Below are 27,567 nucleotides of genomic sequence, written 5' to 3'. Positions count from 1 at the left end.
GGGAGGCTGGCCATGGCGATATAGAAACATGTTTTTGTTGTCCCTGGTGTTTTGTTTGATCCTGGAGAACAGTCCCCAGAGACTGACCCTGCCCTCATTCCTGTCCTTCCTCCTCGTGCCCACAGCATCCTCTGGATGGCGAGGGAGTCTGGACAGTTTGGCAGCTTCGAGGTAGACGTTTATTTCTACTCCATCTCTGAGCAGCCTATTCTATAAAACCACACTGGGCCCCTCTCACCCGTGCGCACTCTCTTCCTGCGGACAGGTCCTTTGCCCGCTGATATGCCCTATGTAACAGACCCCTCACCTCAGACAGCTCCCCCTCTCCCTCCCCCCAGCTGCTGTTCAGCCTTCAGCCACATATTTCCAGCCAAAGAGATGCCATGCCTTCTTCAGAAGCAGCGCCCGCCGGGTCAGCACGGCCTCAGGGTGCAGAAGTCCAGCTCCTGAGGCTTCTTCCTGAGGTTGCAGCGATCCCGAGGCAAGAGCTGGCCGGCCCAGCCAGTGCATTTCAACATGCGTCTCTTGAAGCCCTTGCCGCAGGTTTTGGAACAGGGGGACCAGTGGCTCACCTCCCACGTGGGGCAGGGGTCACCGCATATCCTGACATCGATGGGCCGCTGGGCGGTGTCGCACTTGGAGGCCAGCTGGCCGAAGGAGTCGCGGCAGTGAATGGAGCGCTTCTGCAGCCCGTTGCCACAGGTGACGGAACAGGCCTCCCACCCACCAGCCGCCCACTTGTAGGACAGGCGTTTGTAACTCGGCCTGCCCGGGTCCAAACGGTTGGACAGGCTCAGGACGCTGTTGTTGAGCACGGGCGGGCTCTTCCCATCTTTCCGGTAAGAGGATTTGTCGTCTTTGCTCTCCTTGGGCAAGTAGAAGGAGTAACGCACACGTGGTGGGGTCATCTTCCCAACTGACAGCACCTCCACAGTCAGCGGCTCCTGGATGGGCTTGAAGGCCTGGAGGCTTTCCACCGCCGTGCCCGTCCCGCTGTACCGCAGCACGCTGCCCTTCACCATCAGGTCCCTCTCCACAGCTGAGACGATGAAGTGCCCATTCAGCAAATACTTGCCTTGGCTGTTCTTCAGAGCTAGGTAGTTATCGTCACTGATCAGGCCCTTGTAGCCCCGTTGCCTGACGTCAATGCTGGAGGCTCCTGCTGGGATGACCACCACAAAGTTGTAGCCATGCCTGTAAGAGAAGAGCAGACAAGCCACCCGGGAGGTGGTGTCAGCGTCACTGACATCACTGGGACTGGGCCTTTCATTCATCAGAGTTGGTGTGCTTGGAGATGAGCCTGGTCTTCCCTAGGACCAGTGTTGCCAACCTTCTCCCTCACAGCTCTGCCAGGGCCCCTCCCTTTGCCTGAAGCAACCCCTGCTCAACTAGTCCTAGGACCCCACAGCTCTGCCAATGTGTCTCAGTCCTGACCCAAACTACCCCGTTCCAGCCCTGATTCAAACACAGCCCTGCCAGTGCACCTCAGCCCTGCCGCAGCCTGTATAGCGCTGTCCCTGGGACTTTTCTGACCCTGAAAAATCCCCGCAACGGGTGCTGGACAGACAGCAGCAGGGTAAGCTTCCCCCACACACCGTCCCCCTAGTGGGCCTCAACCCTGACGTGAAGGGGTCACCTCTAGTGATGAGAGGGGAGGTAAGTCTCCATGGTTCACTCAGTCCTCAGCCCCTCTGCTGAGATGGCTATCAAGGCAGGCAACTGTGGTGCTGAGCCTGTTTGATGCAGACGCCTGTCCTCTAGGAACCAGGCTGAGAGCACTCATTAATTTCACACTGTCCACTAGAAAGCCACAGTAAAACCAGCCAGTTACTCCCAACCTGGGCTGGATCTGATTCAGAAACCGACAGCTAAAAGGGTCACTGGTCCAGGATCAGCCCCTGAGCCATCTAGCATACCCATTCGATATTCAACCGCAGACAGTTCACCCCCACTTCAAGAGACTAGATTGAAACCGCTGAGGCTATCCTAGAACTTGGAGTTTGTGCTCCCAAGATTCAGGCCCTATCGATGAAAATAAAGGCAGATTTCCAGTCCCTGGAAGCGCTGTCTGTACTACTGCTGGTCCCTCCTTTCCACGAGCCCTATGTTTTCTGACATCCATTTTATAGGGCAAATGGGGAAAGCAGCAGGATTGTCCAACACTCACATGGGTTTGGTGAACAAGCCTGAGACCTTCTTGCAGCTCTTGTTGTCTCCTCCACACACAATGCACTTGTCAAACTTCCTCTTGGAGCCCAGCTTCCCATCGCATCCTGCTTTGATGCATTTGCCCTGGACACAGACCGAGGTGGAGTCGGGCGAGCATGGGGTGCCATCCACAACCTGAAGTTTACGCGAGGGCAGAAGGAAAGAACAGCAATCAAGTCACTTTGTGCTCAGGTGAAGATATTTGCCCCACCTGGGCATGTTCCACCAGCATTTCAAGAAGGAACTTTTGGTTGCCCATCCTGGACTACGTAGTCCTAAGAGCCACTGAGCCTGCAGCTGCTCTAACTTAGGCCTGTTGATAGAGAAACCCAGCCTGAAGGAGGTGTTATGTTGGAGGATGTAAAGCCATCTTTGCCCCCCTTCCGGGCTGTATCTTTGAGAGGCACAAAACAGGATGGTGCCCTTTGATTGCTGACTGCCACCTCTCTCTCGCTCTCTCTCTCTCCCCACTCACATTGGTTTGCTCTGGGATCCTGAGGGCAACACTCTGCAAACTAGCAACTCTTGAGAGCTGATTAACCCTGTGGTGGTGTCACATGCATACTACATTCCCAGTCCTAAATCTGGCGGACGGTCCTGCCCTGTGCGTGTGAGCCAGAATCCCCAGAGGGAAGTGTCTAGTTGTTATCCTTTATTCCTGTTCTAGTGCCATAGGCATGCAATGTGGGATGCTTTACAAACAGAGGTCCAGGCATAGGGCCAGAACCACAGCTGGTGTAAATTAGCACTGCTCCGTTGATTTACACCAGCTGATCTGGAACATGGGCTCTCCTCGAATCCCCTATATACCCCATGATGACACTGATAGCCAAGGAACAATCTAATTTTTCTTGAATCCCAGCATCATGGGGTGCTGCCCCCAGCCTCTGGGACAGTGAATTCTAAATGTCAGTCACCCACTGGGTCAAAAATATCTTCTGTTCATTCATTTCCAGGTGCCTTCATGTTTTCCTATAGCTCCTTACCCAATTTCATTTACAGCGGCCTCCCTTTCCTGTTCCCCCATGCTCCCCTCTTCACACTCTTTGCTCTCCCACTCACCTTAGGAGCCAACACATAGAAGTAACCAGTGCCATTAGCTCTGCAGATGAGCTTGCATTTGTCCCGAGGCGAGACTCCTGAGTACTTCGGGACCCAAGAGACAGTGGCGGTGAGCCGGTTGGTGCTGTGGTTGTAGCCGTTGAAAGCCTCGCACTGCTCCTCTCGGAAACTCTTTCCCGGCCCTAGAAGGAAACAAAGCATCAGCCATATAAGTATCACACCATGGAATCTGGGGATGACGAGAGTTAGAATCTCCTCTCCCTTCAACTGGTTTTACTCCAGTTCTGCGCCATTGACTTAAGTGGAGTCACTTCTGATTTACACTAGTGTGGCTAGGATCTGGTTCCAAATGTATGATGAGTCTGACTTGGTCCCCAACTACACTATAAAAGATTGTAGGTGTCTGCCGGATTATCTGGCTATCTGGATTTACTGAAGCAGATGAACCTTTGGTGTCCCAATTCATGATGAATTTCCTAATGTTTGTTTTAAACCTGCTGCCTATTAATTTCATTGGGTGACCCTGGTTCTTGTGTTATGTGAAGGGGTAAATAACACTTTTTCTGCCCAAAATTCATCATTTTATAGACCTCTCTCATCGCCTTCCATCCCCCCCCCCCTTTTCTAAGATGAACACTCCCAGTTTTTTTAATCTCTCCTCAGATGGAAGCTGTTCCATGCCCCTAACCATTTTTGTTGCCCTTCTTTTCCAATTCTAATGTATCTTCTTTGCTGAGCTGGGGCCTCCAGAACTGCACACAGCATTCAACGTAGGGGTGTACCAGTGGTATGCCAAACTATGTTTGTTTATCTTATCCATGGGTAAGAATTTCCTTGCAAGGCATCTGAGCAGTGTGCAATAAAACCTGAATAAGACACCTGAAAGTTATATCACTATGAGAGACACAGAGACCCTATCTAGGAGATGGCAAGGAAAGAGTTAACACACTCTCCTGAGCAGAGGGAACTACACAGCTGCAGTCCCTTAGTGCAGAGATTGTGGCTCCTGTCCATGAATATGGCTGGGCCCAGATGTGGTGAATTAGGCAATTCCTCCCAGCACATTAGAAGAGGCATGTGCTGGGAGCAAGCCAGAGTAGTTGGCATTATGAGCTGGTTCCTGCTGGTGGGAAGGAGGTGGAAGGGCCAACTGAACAGGCCTTTCCAAATGGACCCACACTTGAGCTGCACAAATCAGTCCTTTTGGTTTCTCTCCTTTAGAAGCCAGACCTTTCGATGCCTTGCAGTACAATTCTGTGAGGTCACGCTCAGATGGCCTTCAAGAGCTTGGGCTATGCAATTGAGAAGGGGTGCTGTAGACTTGTCAGACATCTCTCTTAAGGGTTTCATGCTGCTGCCCATCACTGTGGTATCTGGGCAGCTTCCACATACAATCAGTAACAGGTGCAAAGTTCTGAGAGGATTTCATAGAGTCCTTGGCACCTCTCCCTTTTGGGGGCCAAAACTCAGCTTAGGGGACAGTGTTTGGGAGCGTTGATGGGGTCTGGAAATAGAATGTGGGGTTGTATTGTCAGTGTCATTTACGGGGACTGGTTTTTGCAGAGGAAAGTTGTGCAGTGATTTCTAATGATACTCAGATGCTGGATTCGCCTGACCTCCCCTGGAAGATTGTTCCAGATCCAGATCCCCTCAGCTGACAATCCTTTGTGCCCAGCTCTCACCTGCTTTGTCCTGGGTTCAGTGATCTGCATTGTCCTACAAGAGCACAACAGCTTCAGTTCATAGATAGTGACCCCCACACGTAGTGAAGTTTGAGTGTATGATCTCTCTCTCTCACACATTAGTGTTATTCCTCTGCCCTGCAGCCTGGGCCGTCACTTCCACCTGTGTGTAGCATGTAATAGTCTCCTGTACTACCATGGCCAGGCCAGTTTCCCATGCTCTGTTGGCTTCAGTGGAGTAGGCTGTCTTATCCCTTTTGCACTGGTGAAAATTACTATTGCTAGGCAAAGGAGAATCGAGCATGATATCTCTAGTGAAATTATCCCTAAACTTGCAAATGTGGCAGTGGTTGCTATGGTGATGCTAGCTACAGCTTATGGAAAAAAATTTAAATATTTTGCAGAAAGAAACTTGCTTTTTTTTAACCATCTTAAAGACTCAAAATGTTCAAAAAAATTGGATTTTTGATTACAGTTATTTTACGGGAGGGGGGAAGGTTCTGCATATTTTTCACATACTCTCACTTTAGTTCTGCTGTGCACAGATGAAACAACAGTTGCAGACATCTGTCTGAGCTTTATTCTCTAATGCTGTATTGTTCGCTTGATATTCCAGGTGGAGTTAGGTCAGTTGTTACCAGCTGCAGTGCTGAAGATACAGATTCCACCTCCTAATCAACGTGGACAAACTCAAAATCCAAACAACCTCTTTTTAGGTATGGCTAATGTTCCCTTTCTGCCCCTATCAACCAGTTTGTGTAGGCCTTTGAATGTTGGCCAGGGCTGAAATAACATGAGAACCAAGATTTGTATGGTATTTCTGGCTCAGGTGGAAGCAGAGCAGAGAATGAATAAGAGCACCTATTTTCAATAGGGATGAGCAAAACTGGGTTATACTAATAGACACAAGCTCCCCTTAAACCATTTCCTGCTTTAGATCCTATTGTGAGACTGATATTTGGAGATGTTTTCTTCACTTCTGGTGTGAAAATCCCCTATGACAGCCTGTTTTCACTCATTCCCCTGCTCACTTTTGCAGATTCAAGAGGTTGAGACACCGCTCTATTATTTGTGTATCAGTACTGACCACATACTCCACTGCTGAGCATCTCTCCACTTATGGGTCCCATCACCATAGTGTCTGAGCACCTCACAATCTTTAGTGTTTTTAGCCTCACAACTACCCTGTGAGGGAGGGCAGGGCTAGCATCCCCATTTTACAGATGGGGGACTGAGGCACAGAGAGGCTAAGTTACTTGTCTAATGTCACACCAAGTGTCTGTCTCCCTCTAAGTACTAGGTTAATGCTTTAGCTATTGAACTACCTTCCTCTGGTACCTACTGAGATCTCCAACTTGATTTGTAGACCAGAGAGATCTGTGTATCCTAGAGAAAAGCTGCCAAACTTTTGGGGACACCTGACTCAGACCTCCAAAACCCTCATCTGCCACTAATTTCAATGACATCTAACCACACCATTAGTACAATGGAAAATCAGCAGCCAAGGGACTGAGCGGGGTAGCAGGTAGCTGTTTGGGACCGGGTGTTTGCTTTAACATGTACATCTCTTTGAAAGGACCAACTGTAACCATTAGAAACCAGTTCCTGGGCAGGTTTCTCCCCTCCACTTAGCCCCGTCCCTTGGCCAAGCCTCACCTGACTCAGAACAAAGGTCTAGGTTACAGGAACGGTACTTCACTCGGACACCTTCGCAGAACTTCCCTCCATTGGCAGGCGCTGGGTTGTTGCACTCGCGCTTGGCGAGCTGGACTCCCCCTCCGCAGGTCCGAGAGCACTGGCCGTACGGTGCCCACTTCCCCCAGCTGCCATCCACCTGGCAGGAGACAAGGTGTTAAGAGGAAAACCCCTTTGCCCTACAGCCATGTCTTTTCAAAAGGGGCCAATCGTGTAATACCTGGGTCCCCTGTGGAGAGGATCACACTCAAATGGGGGTACCCAACGTTAAGGAGAAGGGATGCCACACCCAGCATAAGCCATTCACAAGTGGTGTTACAAGCAAACATCTGCCGGGCACCAACAGGAGAGCAGAGCTGCTTCTGAGTGACTTTCTGGGCAGAACTCTGTCCACAGGCAAGAGTTAAGTCGGGGAGTCCCAGCAACCAGGGCCCCGAGTCCTTTGCAAAAGATAGTCATTTGTTTCTTCCTCTTCTGCATCTGCCCTCCCCAAAGGCATTTGCTTTTTATACAGGGACATTAGCACCTTCTGGGGACTCAGCTGACCTCCCGGGTTACAGATGGGAAGTGGGGGCTATCCAATCTAGCTCGCTGGCTCTCCGCAGTACTTGCAAGGGGCCAGCATTTGAGTGGCCTATTTGCAACAAGTTGGACAGTTTGCTCCTTAAGGGCTGGGTGTTCAAGCAACGCACATCATCGCACTCAGTGTCTTGGATGGCAGCCTTGGCAACAGCGCTGTAGAGACTGAGCTCTGCTCTGAGCCCTCCGAGCGCTCTCCCCGTGATGAGGCTGCTCCAGGAGGAGTACACTGAGGTTATTCAATCTGGAGGAGCCCTGGCTAACTGCAGCCAGGCCAGAAACGGTCATGATCCCTAGGTTAAAGGACGATGACGAATAGCACTCCTGGCGCAATTGGGGGAAATGCCTCCCGGTGAGTGGGCAAACCCCTTCAACTTCTGGCAGCTTTCCCTGCCCACATCCCTGCCTCAGGCAGGGTCCAGCCAGGTGGCTTTTGGCCAAGCCCCTCCCTTGGCCAGCCCCTGGAATGGGGTTGGCACCACATCACCTGGTTTCGGTGCAAAAAGAACTCTGAGCTACTTGTTCTCTGTGGCAGACCAAGCTGCCTTGCCGGGCTTCGCTGTATATGGCAGCCCCCAGCCCTCCCCGCTCGCATCCCCCAGCATGAAGTGGTCAGGTACTCACCCTGTACTTACTGATGTTATGCCTCTCGACACACGCTCCCTTCAGGCAAAACCTCCCCTCCCCGCAGCTGGTGCCGTCGGCCCAGGGGAAGTGGCGCGTCTGGCAAACAATCTGACCCCGGGCTTTCCCCGTGCACCAGAGCTTGGTGCAGTACTGCATGTAGGGGCAGGGTTTGGAGCCGAGGCCAAAGGCCAGTTCGCACTGCTGGTTGAGGTTGTAGCTGGCCCCAGGGAGGTCCTCCGGCAGTGAGACGGCCTTGATGGGCTGATCCAGCAGGCAGTCCCCTGAGGGGCAGGGCAAGAAATGTTAAACAGGAGAGGCTATTGGACTGACGTGACATTCAATACATGGTGCGGCTGCACCCAGCCCTTGGAAAGCATGCAAAGCAGGCGTCCATTGCTGGTGCATGCAGACCAGCTACTTGGCACCATATAACCTATGGAACTCACTGCTGCAGGAGGCCAGCGAGTCAAGCTACAGCTAGATTTTCTTCTCCCTTAACAAGGCCTGTCTGATTTTTCTAATCAACAACATTTGTAGTTCCAGTGGTTTCCATCCGGTTCCCACTGGTCCAGGTGTCCACCAAGCAAAACCCACCAATGCAGCTGGCACTGACTAGCAGCTTCATCAGACTGGCCAGTGACTGGCTTTCCCTCACACTGAGAAGTAACAATTAAGCTTTTGCGATCACTCTACGGCATTTAGGCACATATCTCCCATTAAAGCTAAATGCCCTTGAAAATCTCAACCAGCCTCTCTAGGTCAAGATTTAAGCATGTTGTCAAGAAAGCTGAGTTGTTCCGAGGAGCATCCCAGGACAGACTGCAGTAGTTGTGTGTCTAGCTCTTATGCCATGTAGACACCACAGCACTGAGCACAGGAGAGATGATGCATGCAGAGGGGAGGGGGGTGTAGATGGGCAGAGACTGTTAGGCCCTCTAGCCTGACCTGGCTTTGGTTTAATCAGGTTGAAACCAAGAAACCACCGAGTCTGAGTTAGCCAGGGCCCACGCTGACCTGCCCTTCTACAGTGACAGCCGTAGGCAGCCTGCAGGCTGTGCACGAATGCAGTTTATATGATTTACTGCTTGCCAAGAGTAAACTGTTTAAAAAGGGAGAACCGTGCCGGAGTCTGTGGAGCCGAGGGATATCCCAGCTCAGCTGTGTGAGGCTTTCAAGGCTGCAGACATCTGCACAGAGACTTCCTCCCTCCCCGCCCCCACATCCCCGGGAGAGGGAAGGGCTCTAATCCTTCACACTTAAAGCTCCTGAGATGCAGGGCCAGGGAGTGAACCAGGTCCCAGTGGGCAAAATGGGGCCAGTGACCCACAGCTGGGAGAAGGCAACATGAAAGTCTGGGCATGAAAGACCCAGAGCACTGGGATGGAGCAGATCTCACCATGGATCGGGTGTGGGTCCTGTCACAGGAATAGGTAACTGCTGGCCCCCAACACCTGCTCTTGCTGCCCATCCCCCACTCCAAACTCACTTGCGGGGTGTTGCCCAGTTGCAATTCATCCCATAGCATCCTCCCCCAGCCCTTCTCCGCCACAGGATTCCTCTGAGCCGGCCCTATTACCGGGCATCCTGCTGGGACAGCACAGTGACCCCCACGCCAGGCCAGGACCTGGGACAAGGACCAGGACTGGGGTTTTTTGCCCATCAACAATAGACTTCATGGCCCCAGCAAGAACCTGGACTGGATTTGATAATAGACGGGCCAGATGGGAGAAGCACAGGCTCCCTGGGGGCAGAGAAAGCACGCAGCGCCCCCCATGGCTCAGACAGCACTCGGGGCTGCCCCATGCTCGCTGCGGGCATTGGCCTCTGCTCTCCAACTGGACAAGTCTCTCCAGCAGCTGCACCGTGTCCCAGGGACCTGCTCCAAGCTGGAGACAGGAACTAACGTGGCGGTGGCTGCCTGCAGCCATGTCTATCCACTGGCCCTCCTGTTGCTGCTGCCAACCATGGTAGCGACGGTGGGAAATTTGGGGCAATACAAGCCCTGCACCTTTTGCCTTCTCCCCATTCTCAGGCTTCGTGCTATCTCCACACTGTTCCCCCATGTTTGGATCAGCCCCCCATGGTCATACCCGTTTCTTCTCCACACTTGGTGTCTGAACCCTTGCCAGCTGAGCGGCATGTCCCCCGGCTGCAGTGTAAGCCCCTCCAGGCAGGGATCTTGTCCCTCTGCCTGGTTTATGCAGTGCCACACACATTTACAGCACCTTAGGAACAAATAACAATGAGCCGCCACCAGCGACTGCAGCCAAATCCCCATCCCCAGCAGATCCTGCTCACCATGCCCGCTGTCCAGAAAGTCGGTGATTATGGCAGCACTGCAGGCCGACCAGGGGTTGGCGCGATCAATCTGTATGAGGGTGGGTGACATCATGTGATTGGTCTTCAGCCTGCCAAAGATTTCCTCGCAGACCTTCACGTTGTCGTGGGGCATGTTGAACACGTGCCCTGGAAGAGCAAGAGGTGATTTTAGGAATCACTAGTTCTCATACAATGCTTTTCATCCATAGATCTCAGAGCAATTTACAAAGGAGGTCAGTCTCGTTAGCCCCATTTTACAGCTGCGAAGCTGTGGGCACAGAGAAGCCAAGTGGCTCGCCTAGGAAGCCTATGGCAGAGCCAGGAGGAGAAGCCAGGAGGCCTGTGCCTGAACCACAAGACCATCCTTTCATCACACGGCAACTTCTCCTTCTTCTTCTAGCAGGAGGTTCAGATCTGACAACGGCTCCTGTACGTGGTTGGTGTGCTTAGTCTCAGTTTATATACATATCTGGCTCGTCCCCTGAAACCTTGCAAGCTGTGCCAGAGACCACTGGCATGGCAAAGTCTGCTACCCCTGCTCTGGCTAATGCCACACCTATACAGGCCCTGTTGTAACAGCAAAACCATCATTGCCTCAGCAGCTGCTGTCTCTCCCCACCACCTCTGTGTGTTCTTCCCAGACGCTAATAAGTCACGTCACCCCAGATCTTGGCCATTCTTGGTAAACCAGAAGAAATCTTTCTTGCCTGTGGGACTAACAGCTCTGAAATGCCTGCAGCCCGGTCATGAATGCACTGGCTCCTCCCCGCCACATGGCATTGTGAGCTCCACTCCTCGGGTTTAAATCAGATTGCCCTTAACACGGACAAGTTATTACACATGCAAGTAAGCTGCCAATTTTGGCAAAGCTGCCAACTTTGCTGGCCAAAACTCTTACCATCTGCTTCATGTATGGATGCTGGGTTATTAAGAAAGAAAGAAAGAAAGGGGGGGATTTCATTGCTCAACAACCCCTCCCCCCCTTTCCCTCCCGAGACAGCAAGTGTCTCTAGATCTAGGTGTGTGCCTAATGCATCCCAGCCTTGGTGTGTTATTTCAGGACACCCAAATCCTGGAAACTGAACTAAAGTAGCAATAACAACAACAAAATATAGTTGAGCTGGCTGACCCTCCCGCACTGGCCCCTCTTGCTTCCCCAGCAGCTGGTTTCCAACAGTTCATCTCTCGCCTCCCAGAAGCACTGGAAAGAAAGCCGGTGTGTCTCACTTTCTCACCCCGAGGTGGAGTTTCCCCAGAAAGCTGTTCCGGACACTTGGCTATTGTCTAAACTTCCTGAGGCTGGAATTCAGGGCTATTTTAAACATCTCAGGCCTTCCTCCCTCCCTCACTCCTCCTAATTATGGCGCTATAAACATTAGCAGGTTTGGGATATGGATTGTTTTTCCCCCGGCACCCCAGATGGCAATCACAGCCTGGGGCTCCATTTCTCTGCTGTGGGTTTGGTTAAAGTGGCAGCTTCCTAAGCCACAGAATGATGGATGGAGGCACTCACTATGAAAGCCAGGAATGGTCTGGCGGGTGTTTGAGGGACAGCGTGCGAGGCGGAAGCATGAGAGCACAGGGAATGAATGGCTTGCCCGGGAGATCAGATACTCATGCAGTTCATGGGAGCACAATGTTGCTAGCATTGTACAGCAAGGGGAACAGAGAGTCAGCAAATTATACAAGAAAATGCAGCAGTGCTACTGTCAGAGGGGCAGTGGGCTGGGAATAAAGACTCCTGGGTTCCACTCCTGGTTCTGCAACAGCTTTCCTGTGTGAGCTCCTCTGTGCTTCAGATTCCTGTTGGGTGCCAAGCTCTGTGAGATCAGCAACGTCCAGGCACAGCTGTGTGGTTGAACACAGGGGTGGACCCAGATATCCAATTTCTGATCAACTGCCAGCCATGCCACAAACAAATGAGGGAGCGGCCCCGAAAGGGGATGGGCACGCACTGCCCCCGAACCTCAGCCTCTTACCCAGCTCATGAGCCGTGGTGAAGGCAGAGGGCAGCCCATCGTCCTCGATGACCGAGCAGCTGCGCTTGGGATCACACATGGTGCCAACGTCGGCCATCCCCAGGGTGTCGCAGGTGGTGGCGCCACACAAATCCTGCAGGGAACGTGGGACAAATCGAACCAGTCAGTGTCAGGGCAAGAATTGCGCTGATGCTGCAAACTCTGAGACACCAACCCCAGAGAAACCCCTCTGAGATGCCCAGCACAGGGCTTTTGTTATTGCATTAACTAACCCAGAAGCAAGAATGATAGGATACAACAGGACAGGAACGGTGCATCCCTGTTTCCACTGTGTAGGAGCCAGGAAACCTTGATGGCTCACTGGCGAGAGCCTGACCTAAAATATACACAACCTTGGGCTGTCCTGTGCGATGAAATGACATGTTTGGAAATAACCCGGGCTCCAGGGATACCTTATATAGAACATCTTCCTGTGTCTTCAGTGACGCTAATTCCTGACCCCTAAACACCAGGGTATGCAGCCTGCCTTCTTTTTGTTTCAGAAGGACAAAGGGCCTGCCCCAAAGCCCCTTGAAGTCAATAGGAATAATGGGGTTGAATCAGACCCAAAGGAAGGAGATTGGTCAGTTTCTCACCTCTGCTTGGCTGTGAGAGGTTGATGAGTCTGATCCAAAGTCTATTGAATTCAGTGGCCAGACTCCCATTGACTTCAATGGGCTTTGGATCAGGTCCCATACCAGTTCTGCACTGGGAGCAGGCAGGCAGTCTGAGTTAAACAAGAACTGGCCCAACCTTCGCCCACAATTCAAACTGAAATTAACCTTTTAAGGGCTAAAAAATATTCCATTCCTTCCTCTCCTCCTCTCCCCGCCCCCATTCCAGTTTCCCAGTGACTCCAGCCGATCTGAATACTGGATGGGTCCAGAAGCGTTAAAGAACTGTAAAAGGGTCTCTCCTATGAGTATTTCCAGTCCACCTGGATGGAGGATGTATCAGAAATCTTACAAGAAAGCACTTGATCACTAGATTCCCAGCCTGATTCTGCAAATCCCAGAGGCCTGCAGGGTTCAGGGAAGTCAGGCTGCAGCGAGATTATTTGATCCAAATCTCTGAATGGTTTGAGGTTGTCCAGCACTGGTCTGTTTGAGTGAAACCAAAGCAGGACTAGTCAATGCCAGAGGAAAGCCTGAGGATGCCCTCTGTCATAGAGTGTCTGTCAGCTCTCAGAATGGGCTTTTGCACAGTGGGGATATTTTTGAAGCGTAGCATGGTAGAACAGGCAAAATATCATCAAAATATTCTGCACACATGCTTATAATTATAGGCACAGTGCATACACCTGCATATTCATTATTAGTATTGATTATGTGTATTCTTGTCGCGCCTGGAGACCCCTGCTGAGATCAGGACCCCATTGTGCTAGGCAGGCATTGTACAAACATAGAGGCAGACATACGTCCTGCCCCAAAGAGTTTAGCATCTAAATGCTCCAGACTGTTAAAGGATGGGGAGACTGGGACAGCTGTGGAAATTGGCACAGATCCCAAGATTTTCAAAAACAACTGGTAATTTTGAGTGCCCAACTCAAGACACCTTAAACAAAATCTGCTTTTTCAGAAAGTGCTGAGCACCTGCTCTCTAAAAACCAGGCCCCTTTAAGGCGTCTCAGATGGGGCACCTAAAAACGGAGACATCCAAAGTCATTAGTAAACCTTGCTTAAAGAGATTAAGCGATTTGCCCGAGGTCATTCAAGAAGCCTGTCCCAGAGTTAGGAGTTGAAGTTAAGCCTTCTGTCTCCCTGGCTAGCGCTTTAACCCCCAGAACAACCTTCCTCCCTCACATATGCAAACAGTGCTCCAGTTTCCACTAACATTTGCTTTAACTCACCTAATAGCAGCTCTCTGCAGTTTATTTGTACTCCACAGACACGTATAACACACAAAAGCCAGTGAATGGAATGATTCATTCTCTGGAGGAGAAGATGGCACTCAGAGAAGCTTACAGGGAACGGCTGCCTTTTTAACCAATGTATTGAACCATGATAATGATAATCATACTTTGCACTGCTCATCCAAAGATTTTAAAGCACATTTCAAAAGTGGGTAAGTATCACTCTCCCCATTTTACAGATGGGGGAACTGAGGCATAAAGTAGGGAAGTAGCAGCAAACCAGTGGCTGCATCAGAAATAGATGCCAGTTATCCTGGGATCTATACCCACACTCTCACCATCAGCTCCTGCTCCCTCTCTGTGCCACACCAAAGGAAAACTGTTCAGAGGGAATGAGCCGGGGAGCTGCAGAGGGAAAGATCACAGAAATGGCTGCGGGAGCCATGCAGTGAGACTGTAACTGCTAGGAAGGGTGGTCCAGTGGTTAAATTGCTAATCTGGGCCTGGGGCTAGATTCCTGATTCTGTCACACCCCTGTGAGATGGGGGCTGTCTAAGCTCGTGAGGTCGATAGAATGGAAGAAGCAGTTAAGGAAGTGGGTAGGTGGAGAGATTATCCTCAGCCCCAAAGAGAAGAACAATGTGGTTTCTTTCTCAAACCCAGAGCAGTCTTCCATAGAGGAAGCTTCTCCTACTCTGATGAGGTGCTGCCGAAAGGTTCTTTGCAACTGGGGAAATCTGCAGCCTCCCAAGAGGCTTATGTGTGATGGTCCATGGACTTGCAGTTGACACCAGAGAGGGAAGTTTTATCTCCCAGCTGGATGCCCGGAAGGCAACTAATTGCTCTTGTTGTGACCCATTCCCCTCCTTTCCCAGGCTTGGAGGTTTAGGTCACATATTTCTGACCCTGCCTTTCCCCCTGGTTCCCATGTGACCACACAGACATCACTGAAGAAGACTAGTGACAGCCACTAAAGCCAGAGGCCCAAGCAGGGGGTTTGCCACATCTATGCCTTAAGAGATTAGCTCTGCTGTAGTTGTTAGGAGCCAGGACTGAGACTGTGACTAGCAGAGACTAGTATATAGACTTCAGCTGGGCAGTGCCATTGTCACATACAAATTGCTTCCTTATTCTGCAGCTCCCAGGCTGACAGAACCAGTTTGACTAACCACTTCAGGGCAAACTCTCTAAGGCCTGGAATTCCCGTAAACCAGAACACAGGCAGTCATGTGATAGTCCACCCACCACACAACGGATACATTGGGGGTGCACAGCCAGAACTGCAATCCAAGCAGTGAATCAGGACTGCTGGGCTCTTCTCACGTCTCGGCCACTGACAAATCACTTCAACTGGAGATGCCTGAAGTCAGCCACCTATTATAACACCTAAATAACGCTACTGATCATCTTATAGCACCCCAAAGTGTGCTCAACATTTCACAGGAGACAGGGTAAGCACAGTCCCTGCCCCAAGGAGCATCCAATCTAAATTCCAAAGGAAGGCCGGGTGTGGAAGGAGCTGGCTTACACGTGGTGTAACCCCTCTTTCAGAAATGCTGAGCAACTACAACTCTTACTGAGGTCAAGGGGAACTGCAAGGGCTCAGTGCCTCTGCTGAAACCAGACCAATTATCTGGATGCCAAAACATGGATTTTGGTACCCCAGTTTGAAGATTTGGGCCTTTAACCTCATGGTGCCTCAATTTCCCCATCTTTAAAAGTCAGATGGAACACTTACACACCTGGAATGGAGTGTGTGGTGAGAATGCATTGATTAGGGTCAGCTCCCACGTCATTAAAGTCTGCGGGAGTTTTGTTATTGACAGCAAAGGGAGCAGGATTGGGGCAAGAATGACTGTATGGTGCTTGAACCACCATGTTCCTTGAGTAAAAGATCTAGGGTCAATTCCTGGCTCTGCCGCAGACTCTCTAGGTAACCTTGGGCAAGTCACTTAGTGTCTTTCTGTCCCAGTTTCTCAGCTGTAAAATAGGGATAACAACCCTTTCTTTCTCCCAACCTTCATCTGTTCTGTCTATTTCAAGTGTAAGCTCTTTGAAGGAGGCCAATAGTGTAATACAAATCATACGGTCAGATGAAAGTCACTGCACAACTGCACAGTATTATTGCTACGTAAATACAAAGTGTCTTTCCTCCTTGCTATCACGCCTCCTCTTCCCCACTCTCGAGTGAGAGAGGGGCTTAAGGAGATCTAATGAGAGTGACCTATCCCCAGTGCTGGCCTCACTCCAGGACTCTCATATCGGATTCCACTTGACAGCTCGGCCGAGTTTTTCCCTTCTAGGCAGCACTGGACTCACCCCTGGCTGTGCAGCCATCTCCTTTGAAGTGCACCCACATGGGAAGATAAGTAACTCCCTGGAATTTACACGCTGACATATTTCATTTGTTTGTGAAGATCTGAGCATCGTTTTTCACCTCTTTATCATCCTTTGAGATCAAGCTGGGAGCCGCAGGAATCCAGGGAGAGGATGTGCTCGTAGGACAGGCTGTGGGAGGGGGCAGGGAATCTCTCCTGCCTTAAACGTGGATAGGATCAAGCTACAATAGTTGGGGCCTTTGGGATGCTACCACACGATAAATAAGAGTGATTCATTCTGTGTTCCTGTCCAGGCCAACAGCAAAAAAAAGAGTAGATAAGTTCATGGGAGATAGGTCCGTCAATGGATACTAGTCAAGATGGTCAGGGAACAACTCCATGCTCCGGGTGTCCCTAAGCCTTTGACTGCCAGATGCGACAACAGGGGATGAATCACTTGATAATTGCCCTGTTCTGTTCATTCACTCTGACGCACCTGGCATTGGCCACTGTCAGAAGGCAGGACTCTGGGCTTGATGGACCATTGGTCTGACCCAGCATGGCCGTTCTTATGTTGTGTAATCACACAAGAGAGGCTAGTAAGGATTCCAGCGTGGTCTCCAAACTGAAGTTCCGATAAGAATCAAAACTGTTGGGGGCTTATCCAAGGTTCATCCATTGGTAATACCAATGTCAACAACTTCAGATGGTTCTGGAGCTCCCCGTTGGCTTTAGTAGCAGGCACATGGCTGAGAATCTGAGATACTTTGAAAACACAAAGGTAAGAAATCTATCGGGAAAGGGCTGGCCTTTGCATAGTAAAGAAGCAAGCACTTGGGAAGCACAACTTGCATTGAGGAAGCACTGCGGAATTTGCCATCCAAATCTGAACATGATCCATGGAGGAGGGTGAGAAAGAAATGACTGAGAACAGCCTGGGCAAAACCCAACCAGGTGGACCATCGAAGACATCTTCCCAAGGTCACTCTCCTTCATGGGATGGAATGTCACCTGCTGGTTAGAGCAGGAGACTGGGAATCAGGTCTATATCCAGATTTCCCACTGACTCTCTGTGCAACCTTACACAAATTGCTTAATATCTCTGTGCTTCACTCTCCCTTTCTGTGGAATGAGGATGCTGCTTATCTACCTACCTGCAGCAGTCATTGATTAATCCATAAAATCCTTTGTATATGTATTGTATTCAGCCATCGCTGAAGAGGAGACAGTTTTTGCAACCTGCACACACTTCCCTCTTGGGGAAAGCTAGCCAGTGGAGCAAGTAATTTGCCACAATATAAATGGAGTCAATTATTTGAAAAGTTTCAAAGAAACTCAGATAAATGGAGTCATAAACCAGTGGTAATGACTATCCCATAACAGAAAACTCATAATACAATTGCACCGTGGGTTCGTATAGTGGCCCTCATGGCTGAAGAACTGGATGGACAAACCTGGACTTGGCTGTGCGTGAAATGAATGTCATGGGCTCACCTTGGTCCCTCGTGAGAATATATTGGCATCACAAAGCCATCATGCACTTTGACACAACCTGTAGCAAGGAGAAGACAACAACTCAGATATAAGAGAGAAACTGGCAGAGCTGCAGTTCCTTCCGTGGAAGGCCGGGGAAGTAATAGCAGAGGGTGCTGCAGATCAGGGTTGAGGGGCATCGGCAGAGCTGAGTGGGAACCCCAGTAAGGTAGGGGAGCAGAAGCACTTGACCCTCAAAGGGCATGGACGGAGCTGGGGATTGGTTTATTTGATCTTTGAAGTTTAAAGCCATAATTGGACAGAAAGCAAACTGGCAGCTTATCTCCACGGCCTGGCCTTGGCAGGAGGATCCTACAACTTTCTTCCCTTGAAGTGCTGAGGGCTGTAGCTCATACATCTTGAGAGAAATCTCACTCTCTCTCTTTCTCTGACAGGCAGGTTACAAGAGGGAGTGCAGCAAATCCATCACCAAGATAGCCCTGTGTGTTACTGAGGAATTCAGGAGAACTGGCTTGACTGCTCTGTCTCTGTCATTCTCTGGGGATGGCCCTATGTTCTGGGGACTTGTGTGCAGCAAGACATGAGGAACCCAGCCAGCTTCCTCCCCACTTGTCACAGTGGCCCGTAGCGCTGTGCTGAGTAACTCCTTGGCGACTGGGTCCATAGGCCCAAAGCCAACAGTTTCTCTGTCACGTGTGGGCAGCATCCTCATTTCTTGAACGCCTGACCGCTGACTTCAGAGGGAGTCTATGCCTCTGCCAGGATGGCCCAGCCCCTGTATTCTACATGCCAGGGACATACATTGATTTCAACTCCTTAGACAAACTGGCCCTACGTTGCCTTGGCGGGTGTCCCTGGCTCTGGAAGATTGGCAGCATGACTTGCCCATGAGCCAGGTGGGCATCACAGCAATGTACAGCAGTGTCTGGGCACTTCCCATCATTCAGTGCTTTGGACGTTCACAGCTGATGATCTCAAAGCACTTTAACAAACCACCAGTGACAATAAACTTCATAGCCTCAGGTATTGTTAGCCTCATCTTGCGCTGGAGCCCAGATAGGGCAAATGAGCTGCTTTATTCCAGAAATAGAACCCAGGAGTCCTAGCCTGCCCCATGCAAGATTCAAGTACCTCTCCTTGAAAGGTGAGTGGTTCATCTCCAGCAGAGGGGGAGCCCTGGTCTGATCTACTAACTGCTAGACAGCACTGCTGCTGACTAGCTTTCCCATGAGGAAGAGCGAGTATTTAGCTCAGTCTAATCTAATCTGGTTTAGATAAAGTAGGATTGTGTGTTGCCAAGCAAGTCAGATCTCTCTGTTCTCTCTCCTATTTTATGCCCTTTAACTTTCCATCTCACTCTTTCTGTTTTTGCATTCTTTTTTTAAATCTTACCCAAGGGAAACAGTGAGCAACATTAAGACCACGGAGCCTGACTGCTTTCACTCATACTGGGGTAAATCAGGAGTAGCCCCGCTGTAATCAATGGAGCTACACCTGCATAGAACTGGGGTAAGTGGGATCAGAACCAGGCCCTTTGAATTCCAAAGTTTCAGGACCTGGTTTCTGCTGAGAGGGGAAGGGGAGCCCCATCATCATTTCCTGGGAGCATTGAGGGCTGCAGGTCAGGATGTGCCCAGACTGACAGAGGTGTGAGTCTGTGCATTATTGCATTGCTTCTGAACATCGTTCCTGGAAGGACGGCCTAGTGCTTAGGGTGCTAGCCGGGAACCTGAGTTCAAGTCCCTGCTCTGCCTCTGACTTCTTCTGTGCCTTCCTGTAAATCCCTTAACTGCTCTGTGCCTCAATTCCGCCTTCTGTAAAAAGGGGGATAAAAGCACTTCCCTACCTAACAGGAGTGTTCTGAAGATAAATATGTTTGAGGTTCTGAGGTGCTTAGATATTATACTAACAGGGATCAGATAAATGTAGGGAAAATATGCGTGTTAGTGAAGGCTGAAGCAGCTGCATCCAATGGATGAGGCACTAGACTGGGAGTCAGGAGACGCAGCCATGCCGTGTGACCCTTTTCAGTACACTTCGCCTCTCTGTAGCTTAATCTCAGCATCTGTAAAATGGAGTCAATGCCACTGACCTCCCCTAGGTAAAGTGCCTGGAGCTCTACACCTGGAAAATACTCGTCAGGGCAGAGTTGTATTCATACCAGCACAAGCAAGGGCTGATGCTTCAAACTGGCCAGGCAAAGCCAAATGCTGGGCGCCTGCCCTGCACTCTGTGGAGGAGACAGTCCTGCACAAGGGCCTGGTGCTGAGATGAAGATGGTCTGGTGTTTACAGAACAATTGATTCCCAGTTCTTGGCTCATCCGGGGTTCTGCTCCCTCCTGGGACCAAGATGCAAAGCATCTCAGGGCTGTAGTTTAGATAAGTCTGCTTGAACACAGAATATCTGCCACAGCCAGAGCCACTGAGGAGCAAAGTCCTTGGTTAAAAGGGGGGGAGGGTGCTGTGGAGACGCACCGGGAGGAGGCCAGCTGTTTGAGGCTCCTTGCTCATTGCTCTTTTAAGAGTTCCTGTTTCCTTGCTGGCTGAGAATGCACTTGGCTCCCTGCCGAACACCTGCACTGACACACTGACCCACTTACTGCGGGGAACCTCGTCCACTGACTACAGGGATAGATTAACAAGCTGGTCTTAACGGGCCCTGCTTTAACCTCAGGGCCTGGGTTCAAATACGGACCTCAACCTCCTGGGGCCATTACCCTTTGAAATGCCAGATGGCAGTGCCACACCCACCTGCAGTGCCCCTTACCACTCCTCAAGAGTTCGTCCCCCAGAGGGCCAGCCAGCTCCCAAACCTGGCTCAGAAAGGTCAGTGAAGGAGCACCGAGTGAGGGGCGCTGCAAAGAGAAGTCAGTGGAGCAAGAGATTCCAAAAGCTGGGACTGGGGATGTGCCCGGGGGCTCCCAGAATAACAATGGGACAGCATCTCCTCTGCACAGGGAGAGCAGGAGAGGAGAGAGTGGGGAAGAGGAACAGGGAGAGAGGGAGAAAAGAAAGAGGGGCAGGTGGGAGAAGAAACGGCTATGGGTAGCGGAGAAGGGGAGGTGAAGGAAATGGAGTAAATGAGAACAAAAGAGAAAGCAAGTATGAGTTTGAGATGCAAAGGGCCTAACCTCCACAGCCTTGTGTCAGCACTGACACTTGTGCAATGTGGGTGTGAAATTGTACCATTGGTACAAGCAAGTGGAGAGTCCTGGTCTGGCAGCATTTTGCACCCACTTTCACAGGTGTAAAGGACAAGCCATGGCGCAAGACAAGAGAGGATCAAGCCCAAAATGCGTTGCAAGGCAAAGCAGATTCCTGAATGCAGGAAGATTTTGCACTAGCAACAGAAGGGCAGCTTGTTATCAGGACTAAGGGGAAGAGGCGGGAGCTATGTACTACAGTGACCGCAATTTATAGATGCCCTAGACAGGTATAAACTAGATGTTGCAAAGAGGTAGCAGGAGGAACCCAAAGCAAGAGGCAAACAAACTATTCCTCCCCCAAAACAATCTCCTTTCCTACCTGATGTGCACATGAATTTCCCATATATCTTAAGGTTAACTGGTCCATTAGGCTCATCTAATCTGATCTCCTGCATAGCACAGACCAGAGAATTTCACCAGGGACTCCAGCATCAAGCCATGTAACATGACTCCACCAAAACTCCTAAGGGGAATGAAAGCATCCAAGCCTGGATTACAGAGAGTTTTCCCATCCCACTGGAAGCCAGGAAAATGCTAACCACATATGCAAGTGTCACCCATTTAAAATTCCCTAAGATCTGGTGATGATGGGAAAGGGTGGAAGGTGGAAACAGCCCAGTTACAGCTGCTGCATCCAATGGGATTTGCAAAATGTTCACAGATAAGTCATGCTCATTATTTTACTTCGTCTTGGCTATGCTGAAAATGATACTATTACCAAGAATGGGATTTTACAGTAAACCAAGGCCCTGCCTATCACCCCAGCTCCCTGCCTGATTTAGACACAGCTCTCCTGATTTGGCTCTGCCCATTGGTCCTTTACAGGGTGATAATACTTTGTTCCAATATAGCCCTCTCATCCAAGGACCTCATGAACAGAGCCTCACTATAATCCTGTATTTTTCAGCCGCTTCACAAGTAGGGAAACTGAAGCACAGAGAGGTGAAGTAACTTGTCCAGGATGACACAGAGTCATTTGCAGAGCAAGGAAAGAGAACCCATCCCACCCCCCCAGTCCCTGCTCTAACATCTAGGCCATTTTCTGACCCTGCTAAGCTGTGTTGGCCAAAGATGAAACAGACGCAGCCAGCACGGTGCCCACTTTTCTTTCCCAAACATCACGGGGAGGTGCCTAGATACTTCTTTTTGATTTGCCGACCACTGTGAGACGATAGACTGGGCAGCAGACATGCTCTTCCATCTGAATCCAATAGTTCCTGAGCTAACGTTTTATAGAATAAGAATTCCCCCTCTCTTCCTCTTTCTAAGGTAGGTGGCTGTGTGCATGAGGGTGTTCACTTTCTCATGAGGGTTCTCTGTTCATGAGGGTATTCTTCTCCGCCTCTTCCAAGACCTTCCCCTATACCACCCCCTTTCATCCTCCTCCACGGTGCGAGCGCTGCAGAACAGCCTACACTCCATAATCCCATGTGATACTCAGATGTCTCCCTATCCCCACTAAAGCAATTCAGGATTATGGAACTGCTGTGCCGCTGCATTGGATTTCTCCTTCCTAGCTTGGCTGCCTCTCCAGTGATTCCTAATCAGTGTCTTTCCAGGCCACATTCTTGAGATGCTTTGTAGGTTGGCTCCAGGAACCTTGCGGCAGTTGTGTTGTTTCAAGCACGCAGAGGATGGAACTTCCCCCACTCCACAAACACACAAGTGGGTCAGTTTACTCAAAGCTGCTGGACCTTTGCATTATCAGCTGTGTGTTTTCTACGCTCCCCACACTTGAGCCCATGGGTTATGGAATTCTATACCTATTCTCCTGCCTCTGGTGCAGAGAAGTAAAGAGAGCAGCGGTTTGTCAAAGCCATCCATTTAATGACAGGGCAGTAGAAGTTCAAAGAACCTTCATGGGCATTGTTGGCAGATGTCAATCTGGACAAAGCTGGAGAGCATCAGTTTCAAAATGGTTGTAAACGTAGCCAAGTTAGTGGACGCAGCTTGCAGAACCATTCTGCATTCAGTAGGTACTGTCACAAGAGGCAGAAGTGCAGGTTAACACTGTCTGCTCCAATGGTTCCTCATTCAAGCACCAGCTAAAGTGGGAAGATCAAGACCTCTTGCTCACACTTGCTTGGCAGACCTGAATGGCCAGATGCACAGAATGAGTTCACCAAGGACATATCCACAATCCAGAGCAACTTACATCATAGAGCACAAGGCTAAGTGGGAGCTCCTGATGCCAGATTGAGAAAGGACAACCCTATCTATCAGCGACTTGCTGACTACAACTGGAAACTGCCTATCGACCTTTAAATTAATTAAAAATTCAGGGTTTATGTAACAGCCTTTTGGCAGGAAAATAAACTTCAGGGTAGCAGGAGACCACAGATGGACAAGGTCAAGAAAGGCAGATGTATCCGCTGATCATCTGCCCTTGCACTGAGCTTGCATTGGGGTTTCAAGAATGGATGGTTTTGTAATGCATAAAAAATGCAGCCAGCTATCATTTTTGTTTTAAAATGCGGCAGCATGTGCGTGTTTAAGGCCAAACTCATCCCTGGTAGAACTCCAATGATCTCAATAGGCTTATGCCAGGGATGAATGTGGCCCATTAGAGGACAATGTCAACATGCTTCCTAAACAATCCTAAACCAGACAAGGCCTGATACAAAGCCACTGAAGCGGTTGACTTCAGGAGGCTTTGGATTAGGCCATCTGCCTTTGTTCCCATTTAAAGAGATTCATATCCAGCTGAAGGATGTGGTCTGAGGATCTGAATGTCCATCGCTGAAATTTTCACGAGTTGTGTTGCCACCATTAAAGGTAGATCAGAGGTCACTGGTTGTTATCACAGCTCTGTGGTGCTCACATCATGTTGATCATTAAGTCTTGCGGTGATCAATATCCTTTCCTTCCATGAGTGCCTTACTAGGACACAAGATATGGAAACGCCCCCACAGCTTCTGAAGGGTTTACTGATCCACCCTGGGATATAATCCCCCAGAATAAAGAGAAGAGGGTGGGAGAGAGGTAGAGAAAAGAGAATTAAAGAGTCACTGTCACTATTCTGTGTTTTTCCCTGTCTTCCAACCCACCCTAGCTGATTGCCATGATACCGTGTATTCGTAGTCGTTTCCTCTCTTTCTGATTAGCCTCTTTCTCCTGCCTGACACCTTCCATTGGTAATTTCCCAATTTGGCAAGTAACATTGCACCATATCTAGGGCCATGGCCATGCACTATCGCAGTCACTCAGCTAAATCCTGTTCCCATTGAAAACAGTGGCCAAGGTCCCATTGCTTTCAATAGAATGAAGATTTGATCCACTGGGTCAGATCCTGCACTGGTTTACATGCTATGCAGCCCCCCTCAGAGGTTCTGCGGAGGCATAACTGAGAGCACCATCTAACATACTTCGATCTAGAGTCACTGAAGACCCAGGCAGGTAATTGGAGGTGGTTATCTTAGGTCTGTCAATGGCACTCATCACTGTAGCATAAAGGAGAAAGCTTCAGTATACACATAAACATCCCAGCAGCAATGTGATGTGAACCAGCAATCAGCAGCAATGGAAGATGGAATGCAAAACCCAGAGTGCTTTAATGATCTGGGGTGAAGTATTCTGAGTATTTTAAGGGGCAAATACCAAACCTGGCATGGGCAAGCATTTCCCTCTGGTAGAAGTGGGATTCCAGCCGGGGATCAAGGGCAGGCAGGAGCCCGAAGTGTGGCAGTTTCTCCAAGGAAGTTTCAAGCCTGTCATCTGTTTGCATCCAGTGCAAGTGGGCAGTGACTGAATGTCACTTGTCCCATCTAGTGACCGGTTAGGGGTCCGTGTGCAACGAGCTGCTGCTTTCAGCCTTGTTCCCATTGCTCAGTTAATCACATGGCAAAATAATCATCCCAGACAGCACTGATTGGCCCTTTTGCTGGCAGCATCAGCAGAGTCCAAGGACTGAATGAGGCAAAGAGAAAGAGCTTGAAACTGATCAAGTCTAATGCTTCCATCTTTCAGCTGAGCCTCCGAGGGTCTCCCTCCAGACCACAGCAGCAGGGGCTGTGGGGAAGCCATCTCCACTGCTGCCCGTGCTGTACTTGTTCAGTGGACAGAGAGAGGATCTGATACCTTTCACCAGCACTCAATTCACTCAGTACAAATGAGCAGAGGGAGGGAGGAGACAGAGTTCCCGGTTCTCATGGGGATCTTGGTGTGAATGAGTCAGAGGAAGTGTGAAGCTGGGAGAGGCTCTCTCTTTGGCAGGTGCAATGCAGGGCACCAGCTCCAGGGCTGAGCTTTCCAGCTATTCGCAGCTGAGGCGGCAGGCTCCAAAACCAGGGCAGGATACTTGCTTGGCTTCTGAGGCTGTCCTCAGTTGGACTCAAACAGGCTGCAAAGAGAAGCAAGTTGCTGTGCCCTGCTGGGAGCCCCTGTGTGACCACAGCTCTGTGCGGCTGCAGTTTTGTAACAGAGAATCAGGAGCTGCGGTCGACTCTAGGGCTGGGCAGAGGGGTCTCCTTCCTGTCAGAGAAAACACCTCCAAACTAGAACCTCCAGAGCTCTGGTGAAAAATGGAGAAATGATTTACCGGGAATGATTTCCTGGTCTCTCTCAGTCTGTGACAGTGACTTTTCTGGGCTGTTGTTCAGAAGGAATTCCATACACGCCATGCATCCAGCAAAAGCCCTGGGCTGCCCTGGAGTTCTCACTGGACCCTCTGCCCACACCATCACCCGTGCCCTCCCAGCACCCAGTACAGGCACTTGAAGAGATCTGAACTGGCTGTGCAGGAGGGAGGTTATTAGCCAGTTTTCCTCCTGCCTCTGGAAGTGTGGCTCAGGCTAACGACCCAGCTCCACACACACAGCTCAGCTGAGTGCAGCTGGGATAGACTGAGCTGCTTCACCGGTCATCGTTAGAGCGCCTCCTACTGGCCGTGAGGCGCACCCACCGATTCAAAGCTAACCCCTAGCCCGTGGTTCCTGTCACTCAGCGCTTTCCGAGCAGCTGGAGCTGGGGAGACCGGGCATTATTGGCAGGAGCACCCCAAAAAAAAAAAGCAATACCGTCATTGACCTTGCAAAAGCCAGGCTGCGCTTTTCAAACCCGCCTGCCTGGGCTCGGAAAATCGAGCGCTCCCCTTCGCAGCTGCTTGTGCAGCTCTCAGAGTTCGCAGAGGGATCCCGCTTGCTCCGCACAGGTTGCATGCAGCGCGTTACGCTTTCCAAGGACGGGGCGAGGGGCCGGTTTGCGCTTTGCCGGGAGCCTGGTCCCGATGCCTGGGGCTGCCGCCTCAGGCCGCGCTTTGCAATGCAGCCTCCCCCCCCGGTCCCCTCCCGGCGCAGCGGCCCTACACCCACCTGCTTGGTGAAGAGGATGGCGGTGTCCCAGTACTCGGGGTGCTTGTCGCTCACTTTGTTCCACTTCTTCTGCCAGGCGCAGAAGTTCCGCAGGGTCAGGGCGGCGTTGCCAGTGACCTTGGGCCCCTTGTCGTCCTGGCCGATGACCAGGAACTTGACCACCACGATGTTGATGGGGTTGAGGATGCTGGGGTGCTTGTAGAGCCGGGCGGCGGTGGCCATCAGGGTGAGCAGATAGTGCTTCAGGTCGTCGCCGTGGAACTTGACCATGGACTCGTCCGCCACCACCAGCGTCTCCACGTACCTGGGGATGGAGACGAAGCGCTTGGAGCGGCCGCTCTTCCTGGGCGGCCTGGTCTCGTTCAGCTGCTGCTTCCGATGCGGCGGCTGCTGCTGGGAGACTTTGTATTTCTCCAGGGCTTGCAGGATGGCCGGGTTCAAGCTGGAGCCCACGCCGCACCGGGAGGTGGGGTCTCCGGCTTGGATCGGCGCGCTCCGGCGCAGCAAGAGGTGCTCCCCCTGGCTGGTCCTCAGCGCCCGGTCCCCAGTCTCGTTCCGCAGGGGGCTGATGAGATACTCAGCCCCTCGGTACCCGAAGGCCCCCTTCAGCCCCCCGCAGAGGCTGAGGGCTGCGAAGGATTCCCGGTCGGAGTTGACGTCTCCGGAGTAGAAGCAGTGCCTGAAGTGGCCGCGCTCGCCGGCGGTGCCGGGGGATGCGCCCAGGTAGTGCATGGCGAAGGCGGGCGCGATGAACTGTGCGTCCGGAGTCAGGTTCAAGTAGAAATCCTCCTGGAAAGCGGTGATCTGGAAAATCACCCCCTGGGGGCTGGGCTCCTCCGGGCCCCTTTTGAAATACTGCCTGCCGTTGATGTCCGGGTCCAAGCGGAGCGGGGTGACGATCTCGGTCTCCACGGGGGAGCAGCGGGAAGGCAGGGCAGCCAGGCAGAGCGCAAAGATGCCCAGCTGCAGCAGCATGATCCCCGGCGCTGCGAACAGGGATCGCGAGGCCAGTGTCAATTTCAGACCAGCAGCCACGAGCCTGACCCAGGCATGGGGGGCAGAAACAAGCTGCCCACACCCCTAACCCCGCTCGCACCGGTAATCCAGCTGTCAGGAGCCCACGGCGTGCGCTCTTGTCCGCTGCCTCCCCAACTCCAGCGCCTGTGGAAGGGCTTCCCGGCCCGTCCCCCCCGCTAC

The 27,567-nt window shown here is 51.1% G+C and overlaps 1 protein-coding gene and 1 long non-coding RNA gene across 2 annotated transcripts in view; one reads left to right on the top strand and one right to left on the bottom strand.

The window, feature by feature from the left end:
• LOC137162725 (uncharacterized) overlaps positions 1-5,878 on the top strand; it is a 163,395-nt gene extending 157,517 nt beyond the window's left edge. Inside the window, exon 3 of the long non-coding RNA XR_010922475.1 lies at positions 5,569-5,878. This is a non-coding gene — a long non-coding RNA (uncharacterized lncRNA). The remainder of the gene's footprint in view (positions 1-5,568) is intronic.
• Positions 388-27,494, bottom strand: ADAMTS15 (ADAM metallopeptidase with thrombospondin type 1 motif 15). The gene is made up of 8 exons (XM_067562631.1): positions 26,371-27,494; positions 12,152-12,284; positions 10,152-10,319; positions 7,851-8,134; positions 6,609-6,786; positions 3,271-3,452; positions 2,168-2,343; positions 388-1,194 (listed from the first exon to the last, which is right to left on the bottom strand). Exons 1-8 carry the CDS (start codon positions 27,343-27,345, stop codon positions 414-416), a joined length of 2,877 nt encoding a protein of 958 aa, XP_067418732.1. The 5' UTR covers positions 27,346-27,494; the 3' UTR covers positions 388-413.
• Between the last annotated feature and the right edge of the window lie 73 nt (positions 27,495-27,567).

The sequence above is a fragment of the Emydura macquarii genome, unplaced genomic scaffold (assembly GCF_026122565.2).
Source record: "Emydura macquarii macquarii isolate MOO-44397 ecotype Brisbane River unplaced genomic scaffold, CSIRO-AGI_Emac_v2 contig_312, whole genome shotgun sequence".
NCBI classification, from domain to species: Eukaryota; Metazoa; Chordata; order Testudines; family Chelidae; genus Emydura; species Emydura macquarii.
Note: the sequence above shows the minus strand (reverse complement) of the source record. Positions and strands in the feature narration are given on the sequence as shown.